Source organism: Dendropsophus ebraccatus, chromosome 8, assembly GCF_027789765.1.
Source record: "Dendropsophus ebraccatus isolate aDenEbr1 chromosome 8, aDenEbr1.pat, whole genome shotgun sequence".
Taxonomy (NCBI): Eukaryota; Metazoa; Chordata; class Amphibia; order Anura; family Hylidae; genus Dendropsophus; species Dendropsophus ebraccatus.
Window position 1 is genome coordinate 10,397,495 of NC_091461.1, and position 14,781 is coordinate 10,412,275.

The 14,781-nt window shown below is 41.9% G+C and overlaps 1 protein-coding gene across 2 annotated transcripts in view; it reads right to left on the minus strand.

Annotated features, from left to right (window-relative positions):
* The window catches only part of RBM20 (RNA binding motif protein 20), a 157,478-nt gene that overhangs the window by 30,156 nt on the left and 112,541 nt on the right, over window positions 1–14,781 (minus strand). For both annotated transcript variants that reach the window (XM_069979791.1, XM_069979789.1), the window contains exons 3-6: window positions 12,615–12,676; window positions 12,454–12,539; window positions 9,688–9,788; window positions 586–729 (exon numbers count right to left, since the gene is read on the minus strand). In XM_069979791.1, coding sequence (XP_069835892.1) covers window positions 586–729; window positions 9,688–9,788; window positions 12,454–12,539; window positions 12,615–12,676 — 393 coding nt within the window. The remainder of the gene's footprint in view (window positions 1–585; window positions 730–9,687; window positions 9,789–12,453; window positions 12,540–12,614; window positions 12,677–14,781) is intronic.

The following is a 14,781-nucleotide window of genomic DNA, read 5'->3' on the forward strand; positions in this document are numbered from 1 at the left end:
CCTTTGTTCCCCATCGGGGCTGTGCGGTGCGATCGCACAGCCCCGATGGTTGCTGTGACGTCAGGTTTCTGTGAGTCTGATCAGCTTTGCCTATTACAGGCGTATTGCATTACAATGCCGATCAGCACTGAGCAAAAAAATAACAACAAAAAAGTACACATGTTGCCATGCTGGCAATAAAATTATTACATGATTAAATCTGCGCGGTGACCGCAGAAAATTTTACATGAGAAAAATGCTAATTTAGTAATTTCTTTTTCATGGAGAAATAGCATTTTTTCACAAAAAATGTTTTGCACGTCAGCCACAATTTACCACTAACGTAAAGTATAATAAGTCACAAAAAAACAATCTCAGAATCAGTAAGAAAAGTTATAGCATCACGTAGCTACAACCGCATAAAGTGAGATTTAAAAAATGGTCTCTGGTGCTGAACGACAAAATCAGTCCAGTTCTAAAGGGGTTAATATCGGAACTATGAGATGTGAAAACAAAATACACAAAATGCTTATATATAATTAGAGATTTATTACACGCAAAATCTAAATATCAATTTGTATAGAGAAAAGTTCAGTATAAAATTACCTGATTTGTTGATTTCATCAAAATGTAGTTGGTGACCTTCCCAAATGGTAGACCAAGGTTAACAACATCTGTCTCATTGCAGCTTCCCTCTGGGAGATTGCAGATATGAACCACACGGCCAGCTGACGATTTCCTCTGTGGAAACTAAGAAAACGCCATGTACCAACATTACTATCAGATTATTACTATTAGGAGCATTCATTGGCATTCTCTGTTGTTGTAGTTTATTCGGGCTACGATTTAATGTCTCTTTCATGCTTAGTAAGATTCTGCATATCACAAAGAGCTGGACACACACATCATATATTCCTCCTTTATCATCATTACTTTCCTAGAGAAAGTCTCAAAAGAAATCAATCTCGCTTGTGTTCTAATCCCCTCCATCTTTGTTTTATTTAGCGTTAGCAGCCACTTATAAGCCTTAAAGGAATAATGCTGGATGCTTGACAGGATATTGCTTAGTTCTCCCATTACAATTTTACTAGAGCGGATAGAGAGTTTGGCACTTGCAGAATGACAGGAGAGACTAGAGACAACACATACACTTGTCTCTAGAGAGGGGATTTAGGAGTTCTTCTCTAGCTTCAGATTTGTTGGTGACGTGGAACAGGCATTTTTATAGAAGTTATGGTGTAAACTCTATTGTGTTGTATCATTGGTTATTATAACTATGTGTTAGCCGTCCAGTCTATACACGGAGCCTATGTTTAGTATTGCCATTTTTTCCATGTTTTCCCCTTTCTCCTTATTTTCTAGGAGAAGTCTGTCAAAAGTTTTTATTAAAGTATTGTATTTCCCCCAAAAGTTACACAAATTACCAATATATACCTAATACAGGAAATGCTTATAAAGTGCTTTTTTCCCTGCACTTACTACTGCGTCAAGGCTTCACTTCTTGGATAACATGGTGATGTCACTTCCTGGATACCATGGTGATGTCACTGCATCAAGGCTTCACTTCTTGGATAACATGGTGATTTCACTTCCGGGATAACATGGTGATGCCACTTCCTGGATAACATGGTGATGTCACTTCCTGGATAACATGGTGACGTCACGTCCTGGATAACATGGTGACGCCACTTCCTGGATAACATGGTGATTTCACTTCCTGGATAACATGGTGATGTTACTTCCGGGATAACATGGTGATGTCACTTCCTGGATAACATGGTGATGTCACTTCCTGGATAACATGGTGACGTCACTTCCTGGATAACATGGTGACGCCACTTCCTGGATAACATGGTGATGCCACTTCCTGGATAACATGGTGATTTCACTTCCTGGATAACATGGTGATGTTACTTCTGGGATAACATGGTGATGTCACTTCCTGGATAACATGGTGATGTCACTTCCTGGATAACATGGTGATGTCACTGCATCAAGGCTTCACTTCTTGGATAACATGGAGATTTCACTTCCTGGATAACATGGTGATTTCACTTCCTGGATAACATGGTGATGTTACTTCCGGGATAACATGGTGATGCCACTTCCTGGATAACATGGTGATGTCACTTCCTGGATAACATGATGATGTCACTTCCTGGATAACATGGTGATGCCACTTCCTGGATAACATGGGGATGTCACTTCCTGGATAACATGGTGATGTCATGCCCCGACTCCCTAAGCTGTGCGGGCTGTGGCTGCTGGAGAGGATAATGGCAGGAAGACACTGAGGGACACAGGGCACTGGAGGGACACTGAGCATCCCTCTGCCATCATCCTCTCCAGCAGCCACAGCCCGCACAGCTCTGCGAGTTGGGGCGTGACATCACTATGTTATCCAGGAAGTGACATCACCATGTTATCTAGGAAGTGACATCACCATGTTATCCAGGAAATGACATCACCATGTTATCTAGGAAGTGACATCACCATGTTATCCAGGAAATGACATCACCATGTTATCCAGGAAGTGGCATCACCATGTTATCCAGGAAGTGGCATCACCATGTTATCCAGGAAGTGGCATCACGATGTTATCCAGGAAGTAACATCATCATGTTATCCAGGAAGTGACATCACCATGTCATCCAGGAAGTGACATCACCATGGTATCCAGGAAGTGAAGCCTTGTTGCAGTAGTAAGTGCAGGGAAAAAGCACTTTATATGCATTTCCTGTAATAGGTGTATTCTGGCGATTTGTATAACTTTTGAGGGGCAATACAATACTTTAATAAAAAATTTTGCCGGACTTGTCCTTTACCTGCCTAGTGTATAAGGTCATAGCTATATAGGGTCCCTGACCCTGAATTTGTGCAAACCCTTCTTTTGATAATTCTCTCCTGCAGCACTGAGACATTTGATATGCAAAATACCCTTAAAAGCCCATGGCAGCCAGCAAAGTTCATCCCATCCAATGCCTTATGGGTCACAGGTAGAGATGAGCGAACCTCGAGCATGCTGGAGTCGATCCGAACCCGATTATTCAGCATTTGATTAGCGGTGGCTGCTGAAGTTGGATAAAGCTCTAAGGTTGTCCGGAAAACATGGATACAGCCAATGACTATATCCATGTTTTCCACATAGCCTTAGGGCTTTATCCAACTTCAGCAGCCACCGCTAATCAAATGCCGAAAGTTTGGCTTCGGATGGACTCCAGCATGCTCCAGGTTCGCTCATCTCTACTCACAGGTAACCTTCTCCACCACTTTGATGGACTACCACTGGGCTGCATTGTTATGCAGGAATGATGTGGAGCATGTGCAGTAATCAACACAAAGTTAAGCTCAGATTCAGGGTCAGAGGACCTATACAGCCATGGCCTTAATTCATACAGTAAGAACCTGCTGACAGGTCTGCTTTAAGGTGCCCTTATACTTGTAACAGTTGTCGTCCAAACTTTTGCTTGGTCAACAGCTGTCTCTTTGTTCCACAAATTCACAGCTGGAAAACATGTTTTCTTATTATATTCCAAATGACTGGAGGCTAATAGTAAATGCAGTGTGTATTACTAGGTTATGTAAGTGTTAGGACAAGTACAAACTGCATTATTTCCATTAGAAATTTCAATATAGAATCCATATCAAAAACTCAAGGCCTCTTACATCTGCCACCATTCTGTATGCCACATCTTCTTTGTGTCTATTAAAATGTTGGGGCAAATTTTCTAATACTGTCAAAATAGACGGATGATATGGATGGTTAATTGATCTGTAGACTGACTGGTATAAGTTAACACCAGCTTTTAGTTGTTGTGCTTTACATTAGAAATGTGCATCAACATATTGACGCAGCCTTTGGTGCATTTTAGCCACGCCTCATTATTACAGACTTAACCCCAATTTACTGATTAGCCACCCCCCTTTCCAGACCAGACAAGAAAGTGTGGTACGTGTCATGTAAGAGAGTTTTTTGGTAAAAAGTACACCATGAGGCTATGTTCACACACCGTATAAGTGATGGACATTTTTATTAGACAGCCATCATTTAAAGGGGTGCTTCGGGGGGCAAGCATTTTTTAGTATCGCCGGGGAGGGGGTGGATGAAGACAGTGACGTCCACTTACCTCCCCTGTTCCAGCACTGGGGCCTGCTTAACGTTGCTTCTGTCCTCTGGTCTCCAGCTGCTGAATGGCTGAATGGGCCTGTCAATGTCACGAATCAGGTTCTCTCTGAGACACGAGCGGCTGGAGACCAGAAGACCAGAGCAGTATGATGCAGGCCCCAGCCATGGAGCAGGGACAGTAAGTGGAATTAATTGTCTTCATCCACCCCCTCCCACCTAGAGTATCCCTTTATGGACAAATATGAATAATGACAATTGGTATAAAATAAAAGCTTTTATTTGTTGTTAAATGGCGGCTATACCAAAAAATTGCCTTCATTTTGACAATGAAGCCTGATTCTAGTACATCTGTAATAGTAAATCTCTCCCATTGTAAACTAAATAAAGTAAATCCTCTACATTAAAGAATCACTAAAACAAAAGCCCCCTGAAGATATCATGGGGTGGTATTCCACATGCGCCGTGCGCTCACAGATGAGTATCTATGTAGTGTACATGGCTAGACTTCTATCATAAACGTGGTCAGGTTTCGAGAAAAGGCTAAGTATATCTTCTATCTCCCATTACCACACCACGTGCTGTATTTGGAGGTGAAAATTGCCACACAAGCCATTTCAGCCCCCTGATCAAAGTGTTACAGTAAAGGAAATTCTGTGACATCCTAAGGCTCCTTTCCTGTTTTCTTCTCTACAGCTGGTTAAAGGGCAACTCCAGCAAATTTCTTTTTTTTTTTCTTTCAAATCAACTGGTGCCAGCAAGTGGCAGAGATTTTTTATTTACTTCTATTAAAAAAACTCCTGTCTTTCAGTACTTATCAGCTGCTGTATGTCCTACAGAAAGTGGTGTATTCTTTACAGTCTGACACAGTGCTCTCTGCTGCTACCTCTGTCCATGTCACGAACTGTCCAGTTTAGTAGCAAAACCTCTCCTGCTCTCCAGAGAGGAAAAAATGCACCACTTCCTGTGGGACATACAGCAGCTGATAAGTACTGGAAGACTTGTTTTTTTTTTTTTTTTTAAATAGAAGTAAATTACAAATCTTTGGCACTTTCTGCCATCAGTTAAAAAAAAATTTCTATTTTCTATTAAAAGTACATTAAAAGTTATATAGATGTGTCTATACAAAGAATTTCCGTATCTGTGCTGTTCTGCCACACTGGTAGCTGATAGAAATCCAGGAAGTGGAAAAAATTGTCCCTGTGCCAATTTACATTGTCTCCTGCTCCTTCTGCTCTCCCCCCCAGGAGACAAATATTTCATGCCTCTGTCTCATATTGTGTGTATTTGCTGAGCACAGGCTGATGATGCAGACAGGGGGCAGAGCCTGATCTCACAGGAGGCTTGGCTGGATCCCCCAATCTCCTGAGTGATCCACCATTTCTGACCGGCCAGAAGCAGGTGTAGCACTAATTTTACTGATTGTGATGGATGGGCGACTGTGATGATCAGCTGAGGGAAAGCATTGCATTCTGGGAACTGCTTAACCAGGAAGGTCAGAAACACAATACAGAACAAAAAAACAAACAAACAAATGGATTTTGGTAGTTTCAAAATTGAGATAGACAGGTAAGTAATGCTATATGCTTCTGGAGAAGTTTCATTTTTTTTTTACCTCTACCTGGAGTTCCCCTTTAAGTGCAGAGAGAACTGTGCAGACTGGATACAAATGTAGCAGTTCCTCACCTGTGGGATAAATTCGGTCTCAGTGGGTTTTTAAAGTGATGTTCTCATCTGGGACATTAATGTCCAATGGTTCCAGGTCCCACCTCTGAAACCCACATCTATATTAAGGGTTGTCTGGCCTGCTTGCAGTGACTGAAAGTAGTCAGAGGGCCAAAAGCAGCTGAGCAGGTGTGTGTGTAACAACCATAGGTGTTAATGGGAATAAAATAGCTGATTTCTTCTAGAAACTGCACCACTTTTGTCCTCAACTCATTGTAGTATTTCTGCACATATCTATTACAGTGAATGGAGTCAAGTTGTAGTACCACACACAACCTGAGGACAAGTGTGGGGCCGTTTTTGAAAGACTGCAGTGGTGTTATTCTAATCCTGGATAAACCCCCATTAAGCTTTCGGTGTAAACAGAAAACTTCCCAAAATTTGAATGTATTCCAAAATATAAGACTAGTGTGAGAGAGATAGAAGTGTATTGTAGTCACCTTACTGCACTCCTCAGTGCTGACAGGTACTGTATCCTGACATCTGTGCAAACATTCAGGGCCTCTCCCCGGCTGAACTTCACATGGTCTTAGCACCAGGCTTAGAGGGAACTAGAAGGCTTGCCACTATCTTGGCTAGAGTAGTAATGTCTATGTTTCTTATTTAAGTCATGATCTGTGCGAGCGGGTGAGTGCGGGAGGGGCCACGGGGAGCTGTCAGGGGGCTGCCCGGGTGATCGCTAGACATCTGGGCAGCCAATAGAGGATAGCGGCGGTCTGCTGCTGGCGCTCCTATTCCACAGAGCGACGCCAGCAGATCGCTGCTATCACAGTCGTTTGTTTTTCAACATGTTTGAAACACAAACGACTGCAACGATCAGTCAACATGAACAATGTCGGCTGATCGTTGCTTTCTATTCCACGGGACGATTATCACCCGTGACTGACGATAGCCGTTCCGTGGAATAGGGCCTTTTACACTGGCCAGTTATCTGGAGCGTGTTTTCCTATGAATGTTCATTCAGCTGATAAAGGTGACAGTAATCAGCAGTCATCTTTTGTGCAGCTAAAAGCTATGTTCACACTAAGCAAAAAAAGGAAAAACTCATCCACCTTTTGTTAAAAAAAAGTCAGTTATTGCATCATTTTAATTGACTTCAATTAACTGTATTAAAGTCTATGGAGTAACTTTGTACACAGTGTATTAACCCTTAGGGGACACAGCCAGTTTTCATTTTTGCGTTTTCGTTTTTCCCTCCTCGTGTATATAAGGCCATAGCGCCTGCATTTTTCCACCTAGAGACCCAAATGAGCCCTTATTTTTTGCGCAACTAATTGTACTTTGCTAAGGCAGATGTAATTTTTGCCTAAAATGTGCCGGGAAACCAGAAAAAAATTATATGTGTGGTGAAATTGAAAAAAAAAAACGCATTTCTTTTATTTGGGGGAAATGTGTTTTTACGCCATTCGCCCTGGGGTAAAACTGACTTGTTATGCATGTTCCTCAAGTCGTTACGATTAAAACGATATGTAACATGTATAACTTATATTGTATCTGATGGCCTGTATAAAATTCAAACCGTTGTTAACCAATATACGTTCCTTAAAATCGCTCCATTCCCGGGCTTATAGCGCTTTTATCCTTTGGTCTATGGGTCTGTGTGAGGTGTCATTTTTTGCGCCATGATGTGATCTTTCTATCGGTACCTTGATTGCGCATATATGACTTTTTGATCGCTTTTTATTACAATTATTCTGGATTTGATGCGACCAAAAATGCGCAATTTTGCACTTTGGGATTTTTTTGTGCTGACGCCGTTTACCGTGTGAGATCAGGAATGTGATTAATTAATAGTTCGGGCGATTACGCACGCGGCGATAGCAAACATGTTTGTTTATTAATTTATTTATTTATTTTTATTTATAAAATGGGGAAAGGGGGGTGATTCAGACTTTTATTAGGGGAGGGGGTTTTGTGTTATTAAAAATACTTTTTTCTTTTACTTTAGACATATACTAGAAGCCCCCCTGGGGGGCTTCTAGTATATGCACTCTGATCTCTCATAGAGATCCATGCAGTATAGTTATACTGCATGAATCCATGAGATCGGTGTTCTATTACTTTTGGCTGCTGCAGCCAAAAGCAATAGAATGCCGAGCCGGGATCAGCGCCATTACGGAGCAGACCCCGGCCCGGTATGGATGCAGGGATCGCCCCCCCGCAATCGCGCCGCAGGGGGGCGATCCCCCCACTAGACCACCAGGGATGTGTAACCGCAAGTATTTAGAAGCAGCTGTCAACTTTGACAGCTGCTTCTAAGTACTTAATTAGCGGGCACGGCGATCGGACCGTGCCCGCTAATAGCCGCGAGCCCGGGCTACTCGCGGCACCCGGGATCGCGGCAGTTCAGAGGGTGGTCGCCGCGCGACCCCCCTCTGAACTCCCATAGCGGCACGAGGACGTTAAATAACGTCCTGGTGCAGCTATGGGTTAAATGAGGGATGTCTTTTGCAAACAACAAACGTTATTTTTTAGTTGTTCATACACATTTCTTCTTTTTCCACCGTCCTTTTACTGTCTTTATTGTTTAATTCATTGGACTTTTCAATTAAAGACACACCCAAAGGGCGATCAATACACCTGAACTAGAATGATGGACCAACAGCCGTCATTGCACTGATGGACGGTTAAACTGCAAAATAACGGACGTCATAACGGAAGAAAAAATGTAGTGGGAACATAGCTGTAAAATGTATCGCTATTGGCTTCATACCTCCCTATGTAAACAGGAGATGTGCAAGGAGATGGCAACGAATTATCAATGTAGTATGAACCCGAATACCATATGGGAATTCATTATTCCTCATTCATCACATTTTTCTTCTCAAGCACCAAAGTTTGGCACACATCAAGTACACGCCATTGACTAATAATATACTGTTTGGGTACATGTTCAAGGGGCGTGGCTAGAGGGATGTATGTTTTCTTGATGGATTGAGTCCTTGATGGCCAGCCCAGCCCCAGTGGGAGGAAACCCCCGCCCCTCTATGACGCGGCTCCAGTGCTTGAGCCCTGGGTAATAGACTGGCACCATGCGCAGTAACCGGGCCGTGGTTCAAAAAAAGGCTTCCCCATGCCGTTCTATCCATGTGCAACACTTAAAGGATACCTGCTCCCGACCCCCTGTAAGAGCGCCCTATACTTACCTAATCGCGCCGGGTCCCGCTTCCTGATGCGGTCGGTTCACGGAGATTTCAGCTCCCGAAGCCCGGCACGCGCGCTCACAGGAGAGTCCGATGCCCATAGAGAATGACGGAGCATCGGACTCCCCATTCATTCTCTATGAGTGTCGGACTCTCCTGTGAGCGCGCGTGCCAGGATTCGGGAGCTGATATCTCCGTGACCCCACCGCATCAGGAAGCGGGACCCGGCGGCATCACGTGAGTATAGGGGGATCTAGCAGGGGGTCAGGAACCACGGCACGGGGGGTGACAGTTCCTCTTTAAAGCAAATGTACCTAATGATACATTTGCATTTACATTTTGCACCTAGACAGAGATTTACTAACTGGCATGCTAAATAACACAAAACATACACCTTGCACAATGTAGCCAGCATGTCAGGCATTATATAAATCAATATTATATTATTACATAAATATCATTTCATAAGAAGCACAGAAATGTGTAAACTTTTGAGCATTCTTCACATGGATATTATATATACGTCTTGACTCTAACAGTTGTGCAAGTTCTTTGGAAGGACATCTGTTACCCTGGACAAAGCAACCCTCATACCAATACTACTGCAGGATGGTACACTATTGTAAATAATTCCAAGTTTGTTAAACATGTGCGGAAGTCACAAGACTGAGACCATTCACCACCAAGAAAGATAATGTGTCATACTAATTACTGTACCTTCACACCAATGGGTGGTCCAGAGAAGGGGGCTCCAGATGGGAGAAAGGGGGCAGCTGGTGCAGGGGGAGGGTAGAGCTGATCAATATCTGATACAAAGCCTGGAGAAATAAGGAAAGTCATTATTCTGAATATAGCGAATCTGGTCACATGGACTTGTGATACACTGCAGTACATTCAGCATCTATTTAGACCCTCCTTAGATCCCCTGGCTATGGGACCCAACACAGTGCTAACAGTGACAGTTGTCACTTGTCAGGGTTTTTTTTTACCATGTTATTTGGGCTGCAAAAACAAATGTTAAAAGGGTTATCCAGTGCTACAAAAACATGGCCACTTTTCCCCCTCTCTTGTCTCCAGATTGGTTGGGGTTTCAAACTCAGTTCCATTGAAGTAAATGGAGCTTAATTGCAAACCATACTTGAACTGGAGACAAGAGAGGGGAAAAGTGTCCATGTTTTTGTAGCGCTGGATAACCCTTTTAAAGTCACCGAAAAGTCTTTTCTGACCCTTTTGAGGGACATATCTTAAAAAAAGAGTAAAAGTAATTGAATTAAAATAAATAATATATAAAAATAATACATAACCCCCTGCCAATCATACAGAAAGCCCTGCCCCTGACTTTATCTAGTATATCTAATAAACTAAAATATTGGACGCATACATTGAACATACATTGAACGTACATTAAATGTCACATCTGTTACAATTGAATTTGTTATTTGGTAAAAAAAAATTGGTGAAAAATAATTGCCCAAATTGTCTGGAAAGTACAAAAATACACAGACACATTACTTTGATAAGCAGTTGTTTAACCAGAGTTTGCAAAACTCCTCAGACATCACTATTTAGGTCAAGGGCAAAAAAATTGTGTTAAAGGGGAACTCCAGATAAGAAAAAGTACATTAAAAGTTATATAGATGTATCTAAACAATGTATTACCGTATCTGTACGGTTCTGCCACACTGGTAGCTGATAGACATCCAGGAAGTAAAAAAAATGGCCCCTGTGCCAATTGACATTGTCTCCTGCTCCTTCTGCTATCCCCCCCAGGAGACAAATCTTACATGCTTCTGTCTCACATTGTGTGTGTTTGCTGATGATGCAGACAGGTGGCAGGGTGTGATATCACAGGAGGCTTGGCTGGATAACCCCATCCCCTGACTGATTCACCATCTCTGACCGAACAGAAGCAGCTGCTGCACTAATTTTACTGATTGTAACGGGTGGGGGCTGTGATGATCACATGAGGGAAAGCATTGCATTCTGGGAAATGCCAAACCAGGAAGAACAGAAACACAAAACAGAGCAAACCTTCCCCAAACAAATGGATTTTTTTGTAGTTTCAAAACTGGGATAAACAGGTAAGTAATGCGTTATGCTTGTGCAGAAGTTTACCTCTATCTGGAGTTCCCCTTTAATTCTGCAGCCTATCCACAAATATTTCTACACAAATATAGATCTCATTCACTTTGCTACTAATGTGTGTACGATCACCTGCATAATAGGAGAATCTGTGTGTATTTCTGTGTGTATGTGTCTTTGTCTTTGTGTGTGTATTTCTGTATATGACTATGTTCACACAATGTCAAAAATATTGAAAAGGCAGCAGATTTTCATATTTAAAATAACGTCCGTTTTTGCCGATATTTAACTGACTGCAATGCATTGAAGTCATGGGGAAGACAGACGTCCAATGCACACAATGCATTGTATAACGGACATTTTTGCAGCGGGTGTCAAAATAATGATCACGATAATTATTTTTGGGCGTCTTTTGCAAACAGTGGACGTTTTTTATTAGTAGTTCACACACAGCTTTTCTTTTGTCACAATTCTTTCTCCGTTTTTACTATTAAATTCAATGGACTTTTCAAATAAGACACACCCAAAGGGCAATTAGTAACCAAACTAGAATAATGTACCAGCAGCCGTCATTGCACTAAGGGGAGGCCAGACAGCTAAATAACGTCCGTTATTTTAGACTCAAAATGACTGATGTCATTTTAAACAGAGCTGAAAAACCGTTGTGTGAACATAGCCTATATCTGTGTTTGTGTGCCTGTGTATTTTTTGTTTGCCTATGTGTGTATTTGTGTTTGTATGTGTGTGTGTGTCTGTGTGTGCATATCTGTGTTAATGTATATGTCTGTATGTGTGTGTGTGTGTGTGTGTGTGTCTGTGTGTGCATATCTGTGTTTGTGTATATGTCTGTGTGTGTGTGTGTGTGCATATCTGTGTTTGTGTATATGTCTGTATGTGTGTGTGTGTCTGTGTGTGCATATCTGTGTTAGTGTATATGTCTGTATGTGTGTGTGTCTGTGTGTGTGTGCATATCTGTGTTAGTGTATATGTCTGTATGTGTGTGTGTGTGTGTGTCTGTGTGTGCATATCTGTGTTTGTGTATATGTGTGTGTGTGTGGGGTGTAATAATCATATTGTCACATGTTTACTTGCACTAAGTAACACTCGATTTAGATAAGGTTCCTCTCAGGTCAAGGTTATCAAGTCCCTCTCGCTGTCATTTCCTCGTCACAGTTTGGACTAGATGAATACTCTTTGTTGAGGGCAGAGATAGGGCAAACCTCTTCTGTTCATAAAGAGCGGACTGACTCTGAAATATTTGATAAGGATAAATAGTTTTGCCATGTGTTACCCCCTGATGTGGAGGGCATGTTTAATACACTTAGACGCATTCTCTGAGCCAAGTGTCAAAACCTTGTCAAGTATTAGATTAGACAGTTTCTAGAACAGAGTGTCTCTTACCTTCATTGTTCATGGTGTGAAAGTCAGGATTTAGGGAAGACTGTAATGTCCCATCTGTAGAGTTGGGAGCACAGTTTATACCAGGGCTAAAAAAAAAGCAGACCCTAGTTAGCTGTGCACTGGTATCTCAGGAATACAATCTACATCTGTTTCACACTCACCTCTCAGAGTAACCCATTACATTCTGTATATGCATCCTACCCTTGATGTGCAGGTCCCAGTCCTACAGGGAGAAAGGAAATAGGAAATGTTTACATTCATTTACATGACTAAACAACCACTTTGGATATTACATTTAGGTTAACCAGTTACCACACAGCTGAACCCAGGAGGTTATTGATCATGGGGAGTTCAGAGATGAAAGGGATATTCCCATCTCAACTAATATTATTATACTTTTAGGATTTCTTAAATTATAAATTTTTGCTAATACATTAATTTAGCAAACTTGTCTCCTTCTCCCTCCCATTGTTGACAGCTCGTTGTCTAAGTTACTGACGACCACTCTGCTATAAAAGCAGTGGTCTGGGTGATAGTATACATATATATATACCTACACTACATCTCTAAACATCTACATTATAGCTATAAGTAAACCAGAGTGGTGGTCGGTAACCTAGACAATAAGCTTTCAACAATGGGAGGTAAAAAGCAGTATATCAGGAGGAGGCAAGTTTGCTAAATGAATGTATTACAAGTTTAAAGGGGTACTTCACCGAAAAAAAAACTCTTTTATGGTGCGTTCACACCTACAGGATCTGCAGCTGAGTTTCTGCAGCAGATTTCATTTAAATAACTGAACACAGCATCAAATCTGCTGCAGATCCTGTAGGTGTGAACGCACCATAAGGCTGCGTTCACACTACGTATATTTCAGTCAGTAAATTTCAGTCAGTATTGCAACCAAAACCAGGAGTGGATTAAAAACACAGAAAGGATCTGTTCACACAATGGTGAAATTGAGTGGATGGCCGCCATTTAATGGCAAATATTTGCTGTTATTTTAGAACAACTGCTGTTATATTGAAATAATGTCCGTTATTTACTGTTATATGGCGGCCATCCACTCAATTTCACCATTGTGTGAACAGATCCTTTCTGTGTTTTGAATCCACTCCTGGTTTTGGTTGCAATACTGACTGAAATATACTGACTGAAATATACGTAGTGTGAACGCAGCCTTAAAGTGACTCTGTACCCACAATCTGACCTCCCCAAACCACTTGTACCTTCGGATAGCTGCTTTTAATCCAAGATCTGTCCTGGGGTCCGTTCGGCAGGGGATGCAGTTATCGTCCTATAAAAACAACTTTTAAACTTGCAGCCCTGTGTCAAATTGGCGTGGCCTAGAGTACTCATGCCCTAGGATTGCGACGTCCCTCCGTCCCTCCTCCCCGCCCTCCTCATCATTAGGAATGCCCCTAGAACAATTTCTCCTATTCCGCACCTGTATGAACACTCCACATGAGCTGGATCGTTAAGGCCCTTGTGCAGTGTTCAGACAGGTGAAGAGTAGGAAAAATCCTACCCAGGGGCATTCCTAGAAATGAGAAGGAGGGAGGGACGGAGGGATGTCGCAAGCCTAAGGAACAGACACTCTAGGCCACGCCAATTTGACACAGATCTGCAAGTTTAAAAGTTGTTTTTTAGGAAAATAACTTCATCACCTGCCAATGGACCCCGGGACAGATCTTGGATTAAAAGCAGCTAAGAAGGTACAAGCGATTCAGGGGGTCAGATTGTGGGTACAGTCGCTTTAACTGAACTGATGCCCGAAAGTGACAGAGATTTGTAATTTACCTCTATTAAAAAATCTCAAGTCTTCTAGTACTTTTCAGCTGCTGTATGTCCTGCAGGAAGTAGTGTATTCCCTTCAGTGAGAAACACCACCAAGAATACACCTTCCTGTAGGACATACAGCAGCTGATAAGTACTGGAAGACTTCATATTTTTAATTTAAGTAAATCTCTGGCACAAGTTGATTTGAAAGATTTATTTTTCTTTAATTATGTTATTTGAGATGAGAACACCCCTTTAAACATTAAAAAAATTAAAATTATACAGGGTTTGGCTACATGTGAAATGAATGTAGAAATCTTAATTTGCAGCATTTTTTTCATGATTTAACCCATTCATGATCACCATGTCAGCTGTTGGGAAGGGATGTATAGTGCAGGCCCAGGTGATAAGCCCGCTCCATACACAGGGGGGAGGCAGTTGCTATCTACAGCTAACACACTGCTGATGACCACCATCAGCGAACTTACTGATGCTGGTTATTTTGGCCTCTAAAGTCCATGATCATAGCGTTAATGGCATTTAGGGAAC